The following is a 19,450-nucleotide window of genomic DNA, read 5'->3' as shown; positions in this document are numbered from 1 at the left end:
GCTTCCCATGCTCAGACAGAACTTGTGGGATTTTCACTCTTGTTTCACACTCGTTGGCACCGCTGTCATCAATGTAGTCGTGACTCCATGAAACCGTGCCGGCCGGACCGTGGCTTGTGAAATCAGTGAAGCGAATTCATCTTTGCCAAGGTGTTCTCCATGCCAGTGCCGGCCACATCACGTTGAGGAGCTCAAACGCCCGTCGTACATGTGGTGTAGGTTCCCTTGGCACCTATGAGGCTTTTGATAAGGTTTCCCAGCATGTCGTCTTTGCTCTGAGTCAGTGAGATGCTCTCAACGTTGCAAAACTCTGCACTAAATTGAAAGTCATGTTGCTAGGGAGTGTTGTGATAATACATGGTATTATGCTTCGTAGCAAAAGTGTGCAACGGATACAGCCTAGAAAACAAATCCATAAAACCTCCCATCAGATGCACGGTATGAAAATTGAGTGTACTTTAGCTTGGTATTAAATATGTCATGGAAAAAGACTCCCACTCCTTCTGAATTTCCTGAAAGTCTGCTTTGGGCTGAAAACTGTAGTGGCTGCAGCCAATTTAGAGAAGGAAAAATCCCTGCTCTTGTTGCTGTCTGCAGAAGCACGCTTAATGATCGTGCCATGCGATTCTCCAGTGCTAAAAATATATTGCTTCTGGGTTTGTACAAACAGCGTCCTAATAACTGGAGCTCTGGCAAGCTCATGAGGTAGAGGGGGAAAACAGTGTCAAAAATGTGAAAACCTTTTTTTCTTTCTACTCGCTCTGCAGCACAGTAGAGCCGGGCTCGTCTGTCCTTGCAGCTCTCGGCATGAATTAAGGGATGTTTTGTTGAGGGACCTCCCAGTTCGTTCTGCTTCTGACAAAAATAATGAGCATTTCGCTCCCTTTTGAGTTTACAACGTGGATGGAGAGCGCTGAGCTCCCAGCCCTGCTGCGGTATCTGCTGGGGCAGGTTCATCAGCCTTTTGGGGTGACAGGATGCGAAGACCTGATCAAGGGTTGTCTTTGAGGCTGGCTTCAGTGCCGAAATTCCCAACTCTTGCTAACGCTGTCCCTGCTGTGAGATCAAGAAGCGCCGTCCAAGGTTGTGATGCTCCGCCTGGGGACATCCTTTCCAGTCATTTCTTCCCCACAAGGAAGGGACTGATGCTACAAAATGGACACTTGATGGGGCTGCCATTGCTTTGGAGAGCTCAACGGAGAGGGGAGCTGCCAGTAATAAACAGCTGAACTTGCTGCCCAAGGAGAACTGCCTTTAAAAGGGCAACGAGTCGAGTAGGGTTCATGTCTTATCCCCCCCAGGGTTTTTCTGGGGGGGAGAGGGGGTGTTTGGGTTTTTTCCCCAGAAGCTGCATGTCATATCGTCGCCTGCTCCTTAGCCTGGCTTCCCAAGAAGAGTTGCAAGAAATTGGCTTCTTTTCAGAAGTGAAGTGCATTCAAGATGCAGCAGCCAGCTCTGGTGCTCATCCGCGTCCACCTCACCTCCACGTCAGGCTACCTTTGAGGGTAGCCTGATCAGAGGGGTGGAACACCCCTCCTTTGAAGAAAGGCTGAGAGAGTTGGGCTTGTTCAGCCTGGAGAAGAAAAGGCTCTGGGGAGACCTTATTGCAGCCTGTCAGTACTTAAAGGGGGCTTATAAAAAAGATGGGGACAGACTTTTTAGCAGGGCCTGTTGCGACAGGACAAGGGGGAATGGCTTTAAACTAAAAGGGGGTAGATTCAGACTAGATATAAGGGAGAAATTGTTTATGCTGAGGGTGGTGAAGCACTGGCCCAGGTTGCCCAAAGAGGTGGTGGATGCCCCATCCCTGGAAACATTCCCGGTCAGGTTGGACGGGGCTCTGAGCAACCTGATCTAGTTGGAGATGTCCCTGCCCACGGCAGGGGGGTTGGACTAGATGGTCTTGAGAGGTCCCTTCCAACCCAAACTATTCTGTGATTCTGTGATTCGATGATTTGTTTTGGAGCACTGCCCAGCAGAGACACACCTTTTATGAAGCACAGAAAGTAAGGCCAATGATGGCCAACATGCTTCGTGCGACCCAGCTGTGCCGGCAAACCTGTCGATGCTGCCTTGGCAATGCGTGTTGAAGAACTTGCCCATTGCATGCGGGGGGACGCTGGGGGCGGTTGCAAGAAGGTTGTGTCTTTTGGACGGAACTGTTTTCAGTGGTTAAATTCGCACTGTTACGTTTAACAAGTCAAAGGGATATTGCGTAGTTGATTTACATGGAACTTCTTAATCTTGGTCATTAGAGATGGAGAATATGCTCCTTCCTGAAGTCTTCTGTGCTCCTGTCAATGCTGAATCCTGCAGTATAATCAGAAACGCTTTGCTTTTGATGGCTGTATGGCTCTTGCCTTTGTTTTTCCAAGGAACCAGTATTGCCTGCAGCAGGGACTTCCCTGTCCACCTCCTTTTGTGGGACGTGCTGTGCCTGTTGCTCCATTTTTATGGCATCTCTTCCCTGCATCCACACTGGTCCGTTCACCTCCTCTCCTGCTCGGAGCTTCTCTGCAGCAACCATTCGGGTGGAAAAGAAACATTAGGAAAGTACTGAATGTATTTTTAGCCTCTTAGAATGTGATGTAGCTGCTGGAAACACGGAGGAGAGCCAGCACCATGTGAACTGATAGGTTGCAGCGCATCACCAGCGAATTTTCCGTCGAGCGCTGGTGCTCCTTGGCACCGTCGCAGAGCCGGGGTGCAGGGTGGGTCGTGGGCGCTGGGGAATGGAGATCGTGCATGTGCCTTGCATGATACAAGGCGCAGATTGCCGTCTATCTGTCCTCTCCTTATGGGTGCTGATGAACAAAAGGTCCTTCTGTCCTTCCAAGAGGTCATCTGCACTTAAATCCGCACAGAAGCTGACCAGCTAGGGAGAGGGGGAATTCAGTGATTGTCTTTTTATACCTCATTATAGACCGAAGATGCCGGGGTAGCACTGAGCTGTGCAGCCATCTCGGACCTAGAGGTTCATAGCTGTTGGGGTGGGCGCTCCAGGAGGGAAAGTGCAGAGCCCCGATTGCCACAAATAGCAGTCCCCAAGCCCTCCTGGTGTCCAGGGCTTGTTTGGAGACCTTCTGGCTGTTCCCAGCTCCTAACCAAGGCTTGTAACGGGGAAAGAGCTTTGCCACTACTCCCCAGATTTTCTCCCCAAGTCGGGCTGTTAGACTTGCGTGGGAGGGAGTGAAAGCAAAAAGCCAGCTGCGAGGTTTTCTTGGCTTTTCCTCTGTCAAATCCCGTGTTATCCACCGGGACGAGTGGTTTTGGGGACCTGGGAAGAAGCGGTCCCCGGGATGCAGAGCTGGCCTCTCCCAGCTGCTGCAGCGCGGAGACGCGGGAGGTGCCAGGAAGCCACGGGTGCCAGATCCAGCAGGCACGATGCTGTTTGGCACGGCTCCCGTTGCCTTCAGACGTAGAGGATTAGGTCCTCCCGCTCCGCGCTGAGGTCAGCTCTAGCGCAGGCATAAATTCAAACCCGTTTGAACGTAGCAGGGGGAGGTTGGTAGGGTTTACACACCGTGCCGCAGCCTCCTGGCCGTAGATGTGCTTGGAAACATCACCGGTGTCTTCTTGCCTGTGTTAGCTGCGGTTTTGCATCGATTTCGGTGAGACGAGGAGCAGGATTCAGGTTCACTGGCATTTCAATGTCAGCTTGCATCTCGGTCTTGTGCAATTGGCAGGTCTGCAATAACCTTTATCGTCGAGATTTTTTTCTTTTAATTAGCATCAGTTGTAATAACGAAAAAGCACATGCTGAAATTCTTATTATTTGGCCTCTCATGGAGGGAGAAGGCTGCCAGGTTTAATGGCGAGGGTATTGATGTGCTCTGGATGGGGTACAGAGAGGGTTTCCAACAAGGTTCTCGCTTTGTTTTCTTTAATGTTGGTCTTTTGAGTGAGGCTGATTTAGGAAGAGAATGATGTAAATTCGCCTAAACAAAGTATTGTGAATGGGTCGGCGTGCAGGTGCTAATTACTGCAAATAATAATTGAAATCCCTTCGTCTGGAAACACGCTGTAGTTTACCTTCAGTCGAGCTGCCGTGGCGGGAGCCAGGGCAGAGGTTCTCATCCGCAGCAGCGTTGGAGAGAAGATTTGTGTGATGGGTGGTGGGGAGACGGACCATCTCACAGACCAGTTAGTCCAGTTGCAGGAAGGCTGGGACTGGCAGCAGCCTGCTCTTGGTTGATACGCTCGGTGCAAATTCAGACTTGTGGTTGAAATATCTTCGTCTGTTGCTCTTCTGCTTTAACTTCGCTGCAAACCACCCTGTGTGAGATGGGCTATGGTCTCTCCACCCCACTCATGCTTTTCACCAAGCCAAATAAGACCCGATTCACGTGTGTGCTGGAAGTCACAGAGCCAGCAGAAGTGTTGCCATGGGCTCAAGATTAATGAGCATAGAGCCACGACCTGTTAGAGACAGGACATTAAGCTTCTGTTTCTTACCAGAAACAAGAGTGGAAGGTGGCTTGAGTGCTGAGTCCTGAGTACCTTCGCTTGAGAAAATGCAGGGCATCAAAGAGCTCTTTCATTCAGACTGGAATTTGCCTGGAAGCTGAAGCCAGGTAAATTCAAGCTTAAACCAGATAAATTCAACTGGAAACGAAGGCAAACTGAAGTGCTTGGAAGACATTGGAACAAATAGCCAGTAGACGTAGGGTTGGGGTTTGTCGCTTGGTGGCCGTTCACTGGGAGATGACATTTTGGCCAAACAGAGGTTGTTGGGCTGCGTTCGTATGCAGGTTTCTTGACCTCTTTTGCCCTGGTGAAGACACCCATGCAGCTGTAATAGGTGTTAGATACCGGGGCTGACTCTGGTGATGACCTCGGTTACCTCAGATCTTGGTGATTTTGATGGAAGCGCAGCATCTTGCATGCATGTATGGAGGAGCTGGCGGGTAGTGATGTGCTGCTGGGTCTTTATGCAGAAATCTTTGCATTTCTGTTCTGCTGTTGGCCATCCAAGACATGAAAACCTCGGTGTCATCCATCCCTAGGAGGCCTTGATTGCCGTCCAGTAGCAATCTAGTAGGAACCTAGTTACTCCCTCGGATCCCTAAAGCTGCAACATGTCACTTCGCAAGATCAGGGATCGCAGCCTAAATTTTTGGTACAAACTCCTGTTTTTTCTCCCCGAGTACATCTGAGAGTGCTGGTCCATTCAGCCCCGCTGTGAAGGTGCTATTTGGTGGGTGCCCTTCAGATGTGCACATCTAACTCTTAGTAATTTCTTGCTTGGACAAATTATCTGAATGCACTTTTGAGAACTTTTTATGGAAACTGTTGTTAAACTGAAAACAAGGGCAAAACAAAACAGTAATTTAAGAGCAATTTACTGACAACCGGAGTCCTTAAATGCACTGACTTACCATTGTGGAGTAATGATACCAAGCCTGCTATTTGAACGTACTCTTTGTCACTCGGAAAATCCTTGGGCAGTTTTTAAAACACTTCCAGTCTTTAATTGTTGTCCTCGTTACTCATGATAAGCTGTTGTCTAGCTCATAAATTACACATCATTCACCTCGCCTGCTTCATCAAAACCCCAGTCAACGTACTCATCTACTTCACTTGTGAAATGTGGTAAGTTGTATATGGCAACAGGAGGACAACCCAATTTCTGCTTTCGAAATGAAAAAGTTTGTCTTGGTTGGGGTTGGTTGTTTTTTGGGGTCGTCTTAAGCACTTGAGAGGTATCCTGCATTGCTGTTGTTCCTTGGAGGCATCTCACCTGGTGAGACACACGCGTTCACGCGCCTGTGCTGACGGCTCCTCTCGGCCATCCCTCCGGGCAGGGTCGGTGTTTTCGAGGTGGGGGCCAGAGGTCTGTTTGCAAAAATCAAAAACGGAAGAAAAAAACAGGCAGGTAGGTACTTCAGGGTTTCTAAATGCAGGCATCAGTGTGCCGCCTGCGTTGGTTTTTGCAGGCATCCACAGGGACTGTGTGTATCCCTGCCTTTGTCCATCCAGGCTGGCTTTACCTTTGGAAAACTGCGACTGTTCCCAGTACATCATTAACAGTTTCAGGAGCTCCCGCCTGCCTCGCTGGCGGTTGAAATAACGCAGTCATCTGTCAGGAGGCAGGTTCAAAGTAAAGGCAAGAAGGTCCTTCACGCACTGCAGTGTTAGAGGTGGATCCTGCCACCGGACATGAAGGCAATTAACAGTTTGCAGGGATCCAGAAGTGATTAAGCAGATTTGTGACAGAGAAATCCGATGAGCGCTCGTTAAATTGACAAACATCACCTCTTCCTCAAGCCAGAAAGCCCCCGTTTCAGGGATAGCATTGGACCTATTCATAGCGCAGCACAGGTTTCAGCCTTGGAAGCAGGACCCGGCTATATTTGGTGCTGTATTTATACGCAGGCACCCTGCGCATGCATCAGCTGTGCTGTATGGCAGCAAAATCATATTGGCTAGGTAGGTAATCCTAAGTTAGAAGGTAGTTTCACATCCCACCTTGATTCAGCCTCTCACCCAAGAAAAAGAGTCCCGTAATGCAAATTTCTGCGTCGGGGGCGCCGGCAGCTCCCATCTCTTCCCGGTACGGGGGGTCACAGGGCTGGGATGGGAGCTGGCTCCTTAGGGTGCTCGTTGTCAGTTATTATTTTAGCTCATCTCCAAAAGGAGATGTCAGTGCAGTGACAGCAACGGGCAGGACAGGGATATTGGGGAGTTTCAAAGCAGCAAGGTGGAGTTTCTAACTTTGGGGCTTTCTCTGTGCTCAGATTCGCCTGCTGCAAATATCAATAGCCTTGCCATCCCTTAGAGCAGCGAAAGCCTTGTGACGGAAAACATCAGGCATCCTTGAAGCAGCACCTGGGGGAACTAATGAAGCTGTAATGTGATTAGTGCCTGCGACCCCGTACACCACTGCAGCTAGCGTGCTGTGGGGATGTGGCACCCCAAAACCGGGACACATCCTAACCACAGCTGACCCAGGCCAGGGGCAGGGGGGAGGCTTGTTCTGGCAATAAAGGGTGAGACATCCCAGATGTCGGGGAGTGCATGGCAGCAGGTAGGGAGCTGAAGCGGGGGCTCCTATGTTCCGGGAGAGGGTGGAGCGGGGCTTCCGGGGGGTCGCCGGCCCCTCTCCCCCTGCCCAGAGGCAGCTCCAGCTTTCCTCCTCCCGCACCGCCCTCTCCAGATCCCTCTATTTTCCGGTAGATAGGATTAAGCCTGACCTTCCGCCCCGTCTCGGAGAGAGCCAAACCTCTTTCGGATCTAATTATTTTCCATTTTTGTTTAATTGTGCACGTCCTGCTGCTGGCTGAGAAGGAGAGCGGCTCCTGCCCGGGCCGGGGCAGGGAAGGGCACCCGGCCCCTCGCCAGCCACGGGCTTTCAGATCCACGCTCCCTCTTTTGGGGTTGTGGTTTCAAACCCCCAAATCTCTTGGAGGTCTGAGGCAAGTTTCCCAAGAAGCGGCTCTGGCACCATCCTGTGTTTCTCCAGTGACCTTCACACTCAGCCCAGCCCCTGTGCGAGGAAGAGGAGTCTGGCCACGGCCACCTGCCTCCCCCATCCTCCTCCTCCTCCCCTGCACCCAGTTTGCACCAGGCGCTGCTTTTTCTGCATGCATTTTGCTACCTAGATCCTATGTACAAGTGGCACCAACTTCTTTTAGCAGTGCATTGCATGCCTTTTTTTAATGATCTTGCGATTTCTCAGTTTATCTGAGCTGCTGCAAAATCCCACAGCCTCTCCCCGCAGACGGTGCCAGGCTGGGATTTGGCTGTGCCAGCCTGGAAGCGCTGCTGAGTCGCCCCAACAGCAATGATACAATGCGGGGGTGATGAGGGAATGGGTGACATCCCTCTGCAGGAAGAGGGGATAAAATAAGATGGGTTTTCAACCCGCTGGGCAGCTGGCCAAGGAGGGGGAGAGAGAGGGGACAGAGAAATCAGATTAAGCATGACAGGAAGCTTTGCCTGTAGCAGTTACATCTGCATATGGAAAACACGGAGATGCTCTGGTGGACCTTGAGTCCCGCTACGCTCATGTATTTTTTACAACTTCACTTAGGTTGAGCGTTGCTTTTCCAAATCCCGTATTTCGGCACCAAAACAACCTCACAGCATCTCTGCAGGCACAGGAGTGCACCCAGAGTACCAAAACTGGCTTCTGCTGCAAACGGAGCGGTTCCTTCTCCACCGAAGCTGTGCCACGCCGTGTCCCTTGCACCTCTTGGCACAGTGGCACGAGATGGCTCAGGGTGGCCGGGTTGGGAAGCAGCTCTGGAGGAGGGGTGGGTCTGTGGGGAAGTAAATACCGCTGCAGAAAGTTCCAGCGAGAGCCGTCGGCGTTTCCAGCAAGCCATCTAGTGGCTTCCTATTAAAATGGTTGCACGCCTTGAAACTGAGAAGGCGAAGCTGGAGGGGTGAGTGCTGCTGTTCGCCGCAGTTGTGTCAGCGAACCGACGTGCGGGGTTTGGTCCTAATTGGGAAAAGACCCTACTGTAATAGCCCTCTTCTGGGTCACGGGGTGGTGGAAGGGTTGGGTTAGCTGCTGGACGGCAGCGTGGGTCTTCCCAAGAGCAAACCTGATGGGTGATCCTACAGATGGACGTCCAGATCTTCATTTCACTGGTGTGGGTTCAGTTACCCTAGCTCAAAAACACATGAAGGATATAGGGATAATCAATGATTTAGAGCAGCTTCCTTTACAGTATGGACAGGAGACAGCAGACAGGGAGGGAGAACATAAAGTTTTGGGGTTTTTTTAATAACATGAGAACTGAGGGCATTTCGCTTGGTGAAGTTTTGGGCCGTGGGTTTAAAGCAAACAGAAGGAAGTCCTTTTTCACCAGATGGTTCAGTTGTGGCAGCCTTAGGCACAGCCTGCTACAGGGACTGAAAGTTTGAAGGCTTCGTAGAGGGGCTTTGGTAAACACTGGAGGAGAGACTGACCTGGGGCTGGGAAGCGTCAGTCGGGTGGTCTAGGTAGATCCTGAGCTATCCTTGGCTGATGTTTGTATAAGCTGTTAAGAAAAACCTCCGGTGATGGAGATTTTACGACGTCTGTAGGCAATCTCTCCCTGCCCATCACCAGCCCTACTTGCAGGAGGTGGTTTCTTCATGTCCAACCTCATTCACCTTTGCTGCAATTCAAACCTGTTATTACAGTCCCCGGGAGACACGGAGAGCAGCTTGTCCACGCTGGTCTTCACCTCTCAGACAGATGACAGGCTGGCTGGTGCAGTTTTTATGTGCAACGTGGCATTTTGACTGATGTTCGGCCTCTGATGCTTCCTGACCCCAGGCTCTTCCCCGCCTGGTACTGCACAGCGATTTGTTCCCACCTGCATGCAGATGTTTGCACCCACTTAACGCAGCTGGTTTTTTTCTGACTTTTCTCCAGGTCTCAACATCGTTTTGACTTCTAATCCAGTTTTCTGGAGTGCTTTCATTTCTCCTAGCGTGATACGTGTGTATTGAATACATTTATCACATCACCCGTATCACCGATGACATACTGGGTAGTGTCACGGCCGGGACAAGTCTCCTTGCTCAGCACATCCTCCTGGTCTGGCGGTGAATCACCAGTAACGACTCTCTCCGTATGGTTTTCCGATGAGTTGTGTGCCCACATTAGAGTAGTTTCGCCTGAGCGTGTTTCTCTGGTGTGCTGCTGAGGAAGCCATGTGCGGCAGCACCTAATGAATATCAAGATATACGGGCGCTGACTGCTTCTCCAGCTATTCACAGGCCAGTTACTCCGTTGAAGAAGAAAATTAAATTGTTCTTGACAAATCGGTGTCAGCAGTCACTTATCATCTTGTTATCTTCTAAGTGCTTACAAATAGGTTGTTTCATTATTTGTTCCATCAGTTTTCCAGGAGTTCGAGTTAAGTGACCAGTTTGTAATTCCCTGACTTCTCCTTTTGCATATTTTTAAAGCTAAACCCTAGGTTTGCTTTTTTTCTGGCCTTCTAAAACCTCTCCTATCTGCCGTGAGCTAACAGAGGAACAATAGCTCTGCGGCTGCTTCGGCTGAGCCCTTCCCTCAATACCTTTGGGGCAGCTTATCGCGCCAGGCTGGCGGATGGCCCAACACCCTGGTTTGGTTATTGCCCTCCTGCTGGGATCCTTCTTCCCTTCGCCCCCTGTGGCTCTTGCCTGTGTTAGCTCATTTGAATCCTGACCTTTTCCATTTTCCAACCAGTGCTTTTAAAAGGTTAGGTTTATCCACAAAGTGCTTTTGTGTAGTAGTTTGTGTAATCTGCAACGATACGGAAAATTTGGGCCAAATCTTTGGTTAATATCAGGACAATAGCAGCGGAGCTACGTGGCCGTAGAGGTGGGTGTAATTTGGCTTTTTCAGTGATTTTCAGGAGCGTCTGGTAACTCATGGGTGTCCAGTTCGGCACGCCTTGCCGTGACCTTGGTTTTTGGAGAGCGGTGACCCCCCCGGCCTGGGAGATGCTCACGCAGCGGCGTCACGCATGCAGGCATCCCTTTGGCGTGTCCCATTTACCCTGCCAGGGTCTATTTATTTCTTTATTAGCTCTGTTTGCCGATTTCTCAATTACCATCTTTTTTTTTTTTTCCCCCCTATTCCTTCAACAGGAATCATTAACCAATGGCAACAGGAATCCAAGGATAAAGTGATTTCCTTATTGTTAACCCACCTGCCTTTACTGAAGCCCGGAAACATCGAGGCAAAAGTTGAATATATGAAACTCTTGCCTAAAATCCTGGCCCACTCGATCGAACACAACCAACACATCGAGGAGAGCAGGCAGCTGCTGTCCTACGCCTTGATACACCCTGCCACCTCCTTAGAGGACAGGAGCGCCCTGGCCATGTGGCTCAACCACCTGGAGGACCGCACGTCGGGTGGCTTCGGCAGCCAGAGCAGAGGTCGGTCGGATTCGGTGGACTACGGGCAGACGCACTACTATCACCAAAGACAAAACTCCGACGACAAACTCAACGGATGGCAAAACTCTCGAGACTCGGGCATAAGCGTCAGCGCTTCCAGCTGGCAGGACAAAAACCTGGCGTGCGAGAATGGCCATCTGCCCCTCTACTCCTCCTCCTCCGTCCCCACAACCATCAACACCATCGGCACTAGCACAAGCACCAGTAAGTACTCACGGGAAGCTCTGGGGACAACCACCCACGGCCACTCTTCACACACAGTCCCCCCCATCCCGCTAGAAAATATTGCTTTGCCATGGTTAGCAGAGGGACTAGGTTCATCTGGGCCATAGAACACTCTTCTCCCCCGCCCCCCCACCTGCTTTTTTATTTCCTGCCTGCCTTTTTTTTTCTCTAGTCCTGTGGGATTTTAAAGACCTGGCAGCTGGAGAGGAGGGAAAACCAGCCAAGCTATAAAAGCAAAAAATGTGTGTTACCGAAGGGAGCCCCTTTTATTTCATGTAGCTCCATCTAGATTTGCAGTTCACGTTTCAAGAGTTCCTAAAGCAAGCGGGGAGCTGATGCTTCGTGTCCAGAAGTGAGCTGGGAAACTTGAGGCAAGTCCAAAAGTGACCTGGGGACTTACTGGGAGGAAATGGGATTGGGACCCCGGAGCGCAGGCATCGTTTTTGGAAGCAGGGCTGGGATCCACGATCTTCAGGGCATATCTGAAAACGTTCCCTTTAGCCTGCAGCGCATAGAGGTGTGAAGCTGATGGTGATCGGGGGGGTTTAGATGCACAGTCCTCAGTGTTTTCCAGGAGAGTTGGGTAGCTCTTCCCCTGTGGAGGCCCTGCCAGGCTTTGATGGGAGCAGTGGATGATGCAGAGCCCAGCCCAAGGCTTGGACACTCGGAGATGCTGCAGAGCACCGTGGCTGGAGATTTATCACTGGTTTTGTGTGAAGATGTAGTGCAGCTATAACTGTTTTTTAAAGCAGCCGTTGATGCCTGTGAGCCGTCCCTGGGAGAGGAGGAGCAAAGCATCTTCTCAGCAGGGTTCAAGAGCTCCTCTGCCCATCTGCTCCCTCTGCGGAGGGCTGTCACGCCTGCCTTGTCATCTTGGGTGACTGCCACTCTCTCACCTGCAAGGCTGGACGTCCTCCTTTGCTTTGGGGTGTTCAGGAGGTCTCTCTCCAAGATGCTTGGCATCTCCCTAGATGCAGAGAGTGCTTCGGGGAGGAGAGGCTTCTTGCGGCGAGGGCGCTGGCTCCTCTATCAGTGTGCGGAAACCCATAATTAAATAGCTGAAAGCTTTAAAATGGTCACTTAAGGCTTCTGGGTTTTTCCCTCTCCTGTAATCGGTGCTTTTTTTAGGTGGTGTTTCAAATCAATGATGATAAGAAACGCAGCTCTGGGTTTATAGCTGTAGCACCCTGGTCCCTGCCTCTCCAGTGTCCATCCTTGCAGGCAGCGCTGCCTGCTCTGCCACACGGGGATTTAGCAGAAGGGTCTCAGCTTCTCCACCGACTCTGAGCATCGTGCCCATCCTGTCCTCCGTCTTTGAAGCCCTGGCTCCTGCTGCCGTGGGATTGTGTGAGGTTCAGCTTCTCCAAGAGCTGGGTCCCTGCGCTGCGGAGGAGAGCTGTTTCAGGGTGACCAAGGTGCATGGGAAAGGCTTAACAAGGAGACAGGGTAAGAAGAATCGTGAATGTATTTGCAACTGGTCTGTTAAACCTCTCCAGGGATTTTTTTTTGGGGGCGGGAGGGTCTTCCTTGTGGTTTTTGCGTGCCTGGCAGTTCGGAGGCTTTGCGTGCCGGCGAGGCAGTGGGAAGAAGTGGCTTCAGAAGGGATCTGGTTCCTCGCGTCGAGAGCTGGAAGCGGGCAAGTCTGACGGGTGCAGCAGGTTAACCGTTGGCAGTGGCTGGAGCTCTGCAAGGTGCGTTAGGTCTTGAAGGACGCTTTCCAAAAACCCCTTTGTGTTTCTTTGAGCCTTTTTGTGCGCAGACTTACCTCATAGCAGAAAGAGCGACCCACCTCTTGCCCAGCGGGGTCCCCAAGTATTAGCAGAAGGTGCCGAAACCCAGGCAACAGCCAAATTACTCAGCAGTGCCCGAGCTACCGCATTGCTGAGGTGTTTGCTAAATTCTCCACAATTAGGTGTGCGCAGCACTGGAACAGGAGCATTTGTGGGTCTGTCAGCAGGGGCTGTACAGCCCTGCACTTTACCCTGGTCTTTTGCTGGAAGGCTGCGGCCCTCCTCCGTCTCTGCCGCTCGCTTTGCCGCAGCATTCCCTGCCGTAAGTCCCGGCACGGCAGCCCTTGCCCGGTCCGATCCGTCCCAGCATCCCGCAGTAGCTGCTTTTCGTGGCGCCAGGGCAGCTCACTCGCACCGCCTTGCTCTGAGCTGCAAGATTTTATAGAGTCGGGGAACCTTTTCCCCAAGCATCACACTGGCGACAACAGGTATTTCTAAGGCTAAGGAGGTTCACAGAGGCATCTGAACGCATCTTCAGCCCAGTCTACTCCTGAATGTTAAGCTCTTGTAACTCCTGCTAGCGTATTTTGGTGGCAGCATGTTCAGACAACCTGCGGGCTGAGCTGGAGACGAACCCGACCACGCTTCATGTGTTAGTTCATAAGCTTCCTTAACGCAATATTTGCTCGGACACAAGCACAGTAAGTCCACAGACAGATGCTAAAAAATAAACACGACTGTCAGCCTTTGTCCCAGCCCCTTGAGTCAATCAATACGTCCATTAATCTTTTATTCCAAAGCAAAGCCCTTAAACCGTTACTGTTTGTTTAGGTTTTAGTGTTGTTATTTTTAAATTCTCCCTCTTACTTGGAGGTGTTTATCTGGGCAGGGGCTTAATCCAGCAACACCCTGCAGGGCTCGGCCTTCCCCGACCCATCCCCGCAAAGGCACTGCCTGTTCCTGACGCCAAAATGGGGCAAAGTCTTTCCCGGAGGAGTAACGTGGTGATCTTGCCTGAGGTACTTTTGTCTGGTTTTGTGGCATAATTAGGTGTAACACTATTATGGCGTCGGGTTTAAATATGGGTAGGTGAAGCTCACGTGACCATTTGCTTTGTGCTGTCCTTGTCTTTGACTCGACCTAGACCCAGGCTTTGAGACTTGGTTCAGGCTTGGTTCATCTCCAGCTCTCTCTTAACGGTGCTGGCTGGTGTTAGCCAAGATTTGAGGAGATGTTGCTGGAGTTCTCCAGCCTTTGCAGGGCAAGTCTGGAGTGCTCTGAAAGCGTCGTTCTGGATTTACCACAGTAATGGTGATCCAGGAGCGGGATCATCGTCATAAGTGATGGGTGGACTCACCGAAGCGATGGAAGTTCCTGCCCATCCACTGCATCACTGTAATGGCCTCTCTCTGCTTTCTCAGCCCATCCCACAGAGCTTGACCTGCAACTTTAAACCAAGGTTTAGTGTGCCAGGAGTAAAGGTAGCCTCGGCGTGGGCTTGGGAGTGCAGGTGGGCAGGAGGCCAGAGCTTCTCCAGGCATGGTGGGACAGGGTGAAGCCCGGAGCCCCGGCTCCGCAGCTGAGTCAGGCGGCGGTTGCAAAACGCCCGGGTTGCACAACGCCTTTGCAGTGGAGACGGGGCCTGGAAACTCTGAAAGGACAGAAAAAAGCGGCTGGCTTTCAAAGCTGCAGACCAAGAGCTTCTTGCATGGGGGCTCCGGCTCCTTCCTTTCCCCTGTGTAATTGCTTCCACCTGAGCATGATCTGATGGTACATGGGTTTCCCTTGTCAAATGGAAGTACAGCATAGCTTAACCCTGTGTTTTCCGCCTTCTCAGAAGGAAATATGTGCAGAGGAGAAGGAGGGTCTGCTGTTAAATGTGCTTGTCCAGCACTGAGAAGGTGGGGTGCAGGTACACTGGTCTGATTTGGACCATAAGGTCTGCAAGCAAGAAAAGAGAAAGAAAAGCACAAGGTTTGGCGGGAGTGATAGCAACTCAGGTTAGCAATAGCGAGCCTGTTGAACCGTAGCTAAAGAGGTAAGGATTTGGTTCCTGGCTCTCACATGTATCTGCTGGACAAGTGCCTTGGTGCTCTGCTCCTAGTATATAACCTGGGGATAACAGTATTACTTCTTTCATCAATGTATGGTGAGATTTTCCTCTGCTCTCACCTCTGGTGTAGCGCGAGGGCACTTAAACTCCCTGCGGAGAGCAGGTTTCCAGGGGCAAGTCTCTGCACGGGGGCAGAAGGTCTTGGTTTTATGCAGGAGCAACAGTAACTTGCCCCAAACACTTGAATTAAGAGCCAGATGTTGCAGGCTCTTTCTGGCAGAGGAGCGAGGACCTCCTTACGCCAGTACCTGCCCAGAAGAAGAGGCAGCTCAATGCCAAGCAAAGGCAGCACTTCAGCCAGGGTGAGTGTCTCCGGCTGTCACCCTGCCTGGGGGACAGGAGCTCTGCCCAGCCTTTGTATGGGCTGTAGCAGTGCCATAAAGCAATGGCACGTCGGGTTCCCCGGTGGGGGATGGCCCCAGAGAAGGCAGCGCTTGGTCTTACTGGAGCCATGTGTGTCTAGGAGTCTATCATCTCCTGTCTGTCCTTCCGAAAAGAGGAAGAGGTCCCTGGACTGGTAATGGTGGTATCTGAGTGTGTGGCTGGTGGTGCCCCACAGTCCTGTCCTTGGGTGAGCACCCAATGTGTCCCTGGTGTGTGCGCCCTGGGTCGCTTGGAGTGGCACCAATGCCTGGAGGTATGGTGTGGGTGGCACCAGGGGACGAGGTGATGGTGTGCATCACAGGTCAGTGATGGATTAGGTACAGTCAGAGACCTTGCTATGGAATATCCTGCAGAGCAGAAATCCCAGGCACTGGGACTGTGTTCATACAGGAGAGATGTTGCAAACTCTTCGGTATTTCAGTGTCGCTGTGCTGCCTGGATTCCCCTGTGAGTGAACAGAGAGGTCCTTGGACCAGCAAAGCTGTTTGCCAGTCTGCAGCCACCCTTCCGCTTCTGCACAAACGGGAAAGATGCCGGGTGCTCAGGCCTGCTACACCCTTCCCATGGGACGCTCTGCCAGAAAACTGATGTTGTTTGTCTACAAGGAGAGAGAAGGAGAGCGAGCAGTGCAATGCAGGAGAAATACTCACCTATGTAACCTCCTTGTCCTGAAAAAGAAAAGTCTCTTGTCTTGTCCTAGAGCTGAAGAGAAGGAATAAATCGGCGTATTTCCTTCCATGCACACCCGTCCAGATTCATGGCTCTCCCCCTGCACCTGCCAGCTCTTGAGAAGTGCTTACGTTGTCAGAGTCATGCTCAGGTGGCACCAGCAAAAGGTACTGGTGACCAGACTCCCTGTACCACGAGAAATACAGAGATACTGGTGGCAGCAGGGCACCCTGCAGAAGGAAGGACCGTCCCATGGACTCTCATATGAAGATCCCACCAGGGGCTGCTGGCTCTGGGGCAAGCCCAGTGCCCGCTTGTGGAGACCCTGCCATCCTGGGAAGGGCTTTCTGTCGTGTCGCTCTTTCTCAGAGGAGACTCGATCCCAACTACTGCCCTGCAGGCAGATCTGCAGCTACTAAACTGTATGTCGGCACGCATGTGTGTGACGTGGCTTGCTGGATTTTGCCAACATTTGCCCCAGTTATGGACTCCCTAGTGAGAGAGCAGATGAACAAGATGGTGGAGCTCTTCCCCAGGTCATCAGGGAATTGAGGTGGAAGAAACGACACCAAGAAAGCACTTGTCATGAATGGAGTGTGGGTTTCCTGACTCTTCCTCCCCTATGCTGTTGTGCAACAGCTCACTGCCTACCACCGGAGTCGTACGCAGTATCCAAATGGAGCTCGATAACGGGAAAACTCCATGTTTTAACCCGCAGGACCATCCTGATTTGTGTTGGGTTGATGGGCAGCTTGCAAGTACAACGCTCTCCTCTGTGTGGATTTGCAACGACACCTGAAGGGGACTGTGAGTCCTCCGTGTATGTTTGACTTACGCAGGGCGACACGTTTCCTCCCGTGCAAAGTTAGCAAAACATGCCATTTTACTTGATCAAAAAATAAAGAGTGCAAAAACCTTATTAAGGTTACAACAGTGAAGCAAACAAATGTAGTGTTCTTGCCGGGGGGGTGGATTAGCTTTGTACTCGGGAATTACCTTCAGAAACTTGTTCCCCAGTTGGCCATGCTGTGTACTGAGACTTGGCACCCTGGCACTCATCCTGCGGGTGGGGACACCTCTAATGTTTGCTTTTTTTCTCTTTTACTGATGGACTGAGGAAAGTTCGTTGGCCTTTATTACACTTGAGCTTTTCAGCGGTGGTAGGCAGGCGCATTTGTTGTTTTGCTCATGCCCTCTAGTGTTGCATGTAACCGTCAGAGAACATTTCTAGGAGTCACCCACTTTGCCAGGGTCCCATCGCTACAATATCTTGCTAATTCTGTAGCTTAAAAACAGAGCTGTCATACAAAAAGATAACGTGTGAGCAGAGTTTTTTCTCAAATCCATGTAGAACATGCACAAATACAAAAGCAAACAGGACTGAGAGCAAGGACAACATAGAATGATAGAATCATTTAGGTTGGAAAAGACCTTTAAGATCATCGAGTCCAGCCGTAAACTTGTACTCCAGCTGTGAACAGCAGACACAGATTTCCTGGCCCCTCTATAAATTCAAAGCACTTGGTCCCAGGGAGATACAGTCCACAGCTATGCAGACCATCACTCAGCAAGCAAGGAGATGAACGGTCACCTGCCCTCAGCCTGGAAGCCGTCAAACGTTGGAGATGGTAGCGGTGGTGGGGGACCAGAGCGATGGCCTTTTGGGGTGTCAGCAATGCTGGGGAAAATCTGCTGCTGCTCTTGAGTGGTCACTGCAGAGCTGTGTTTTATAGCCGACGTCCCTTCCTGCTGTTGAGGCCGCTCCGTTTGCCGTGTCCCTCACCCTCTGGTTAGCAGGGAGGTGTTCAAAATCAAAATAGAGCAAGCTGTGCCCATTGTCCGTGAGCTGGTCTGCTGACCAGGATGTTTTTAATTGATGGGCCAGCTACATGTGCTCATCCCACCGTCAGCCCAGCTCCCACGCTGCCTAGACTTGGTCTCCAAGCAGGGCGAGCTCCAAGGTGAGCCATCCCACCCTGGGACCACGGCAGCCCCCGAGGTGGTCGTTGGCTGGTTGGGTGCAGGGAGGGAGACTGCTCCCCCTGGGTCTGTGGGATCCGGGCGTGCAGCAGCAGGATACGGGCTGGGAAAATGGGTTTGTCTAACTGGAAGAGATCAAGGCAGCCCTATCATAAAGTCCAAGTAACAAGTGATAGGATGAGAGGAAATGGCCTCACATATCATAGAATCATTAAGGTTGGAAAGGACCTCAAGACCTCCAAGATCAACCCGTTGAACCAACACCCCAACACCACCATGCCCACTAAACCATGTCCCCAAGCGCTGCATCTACCCGTCTTTTAAATACCTCCAGGGATGGGGACTCAACCACTTCCCTGGGCAGCCTGTTCCAATGTTTAACCACTCTTTCAGTAAAGACATTTTTCCTCACGTCCAATCTAAACCTCCCTTGGCGCAACTTGAGGCCGTTTCCTCTCGTCCTATCACTAGTTATCACTCACGTTGCGCCAGGGGAGGTTTAGATTGGATATTAGGAAAAATTTCTTCACTGAAAGGATTGTCAAGCACTGGAATAGGTTGCCCAGGAAAGTGTTGAGTCATCATTCCTGGAGCTATTTAAAAGACTTGTAGACGTGGTGCTTAGGGACATGGTTCAGTGGTGGAGTTGGCAGTGTTAGGTCAACGGTTGGACTCAATGATCTTAAAGGTCTTTTCCAACCTAAATGATTCTGTGATTCTATGATCTCTGTTGTGCACTTGCTCACAAGGGCTCAATTGGTGCTTGAAGACACTTTGGCCAGAAAATTGGTCTGGGCCTACCTTCTGGTCTGTCACCTTTCAGCATCCGTGTCGCTGTGTTCAGTGTTTCCTAACCCAGTGTATTGAAGTGTCTTGATGGACTCGTATTTGAGCAACGGTCAGAACCTGTTCTACCCTTGAGACTGCAGTTTAGCTGCCCCAGCGCTTTCTGTTCCTCCTTTCAGCCTATTTTGGCATGTTCCCTTCACCTCTTTGCTCCCGGAGGGTCTCTCTTCTCTCCGTGTCTTTGGCCAAAAAGGGGGGTGGCCGACAAAGGGCAACATGGTGCTGAGGTCCCACCTGCAATGCTTCTCCATGGGGGTCTTAGACTGTCATCGAAGCTTATCAGCCTAACTGTTGTCTTCCCAAAGACCACGCTCTGCACTGGAAGGAAAAAAAAAGGGGGGGGATTTACGCAGTGACACAAAGCAACCCATCAACCCTTGCCAAACACTTGGCTTTAGACATTGTCCCCGGGCCAGCATCTGGGAGGGTGGCTCTCCTGTTCCCCTTCAGCTGGGACTTGCTGTTCAGAGTTAGCGTTGCTCGTAGGGGATGCACAGCCACGCAGCCTTCGGGGCAGAAGAAGAAGTTTCTTGCCTGCGAGGGATGGCTTTGGGGGGATGCGGATGGCTTTGGGGGATGCGGATGGCTTTGGGGGGATGTGGTTGGCTCTGGG

The 19,450-nt window shown here is 51.3% G+C and overlaps 1 protein-coding gene across 1 annotated transcript in view; it reads left to right on the top strand.

Annotated features, from left to right (window-relative positions):
- SAMD4A (sterile alpha motif domain containing 4A) overlaps positions 1 to 19,450 on the top strand; it is a 98,557-nt gene that overhangs the window by 54,039 nt on the left and 25,068 nt on the right. Inside the window, exon 2 of the mRNA XM_009322939.1 lies at positions 10,576 to 11,094. Coding sequence (XP_009321214.1) covers positions 10,576 to 11,094 — 519 coding nt within the window. The remainder of the gene's footprint in view (positions 1 to 10,575; positions 11,095 to 19,450) is intronic.

Source organism: Pygoscelis adeliae, unplaced genomic scaffold (genome assembly GCF_000699105.1).
Source record: "Pygoscelis adeliae isolate BGI_AS28 unplaced genomic scaffold, ASM69910v1 Scaffold314, whole genome shotgun sequence".
Taxonomy (NCBI): Eukaryota; Metazoa; Chordata; class Aves; order Sphenisciformes; family Spheniscidae; genus Pygoscelis; species Pygoscelis adeliae.
This window is presented reverse-complemented; position numbering and strand designations above follow the sequence as displayed.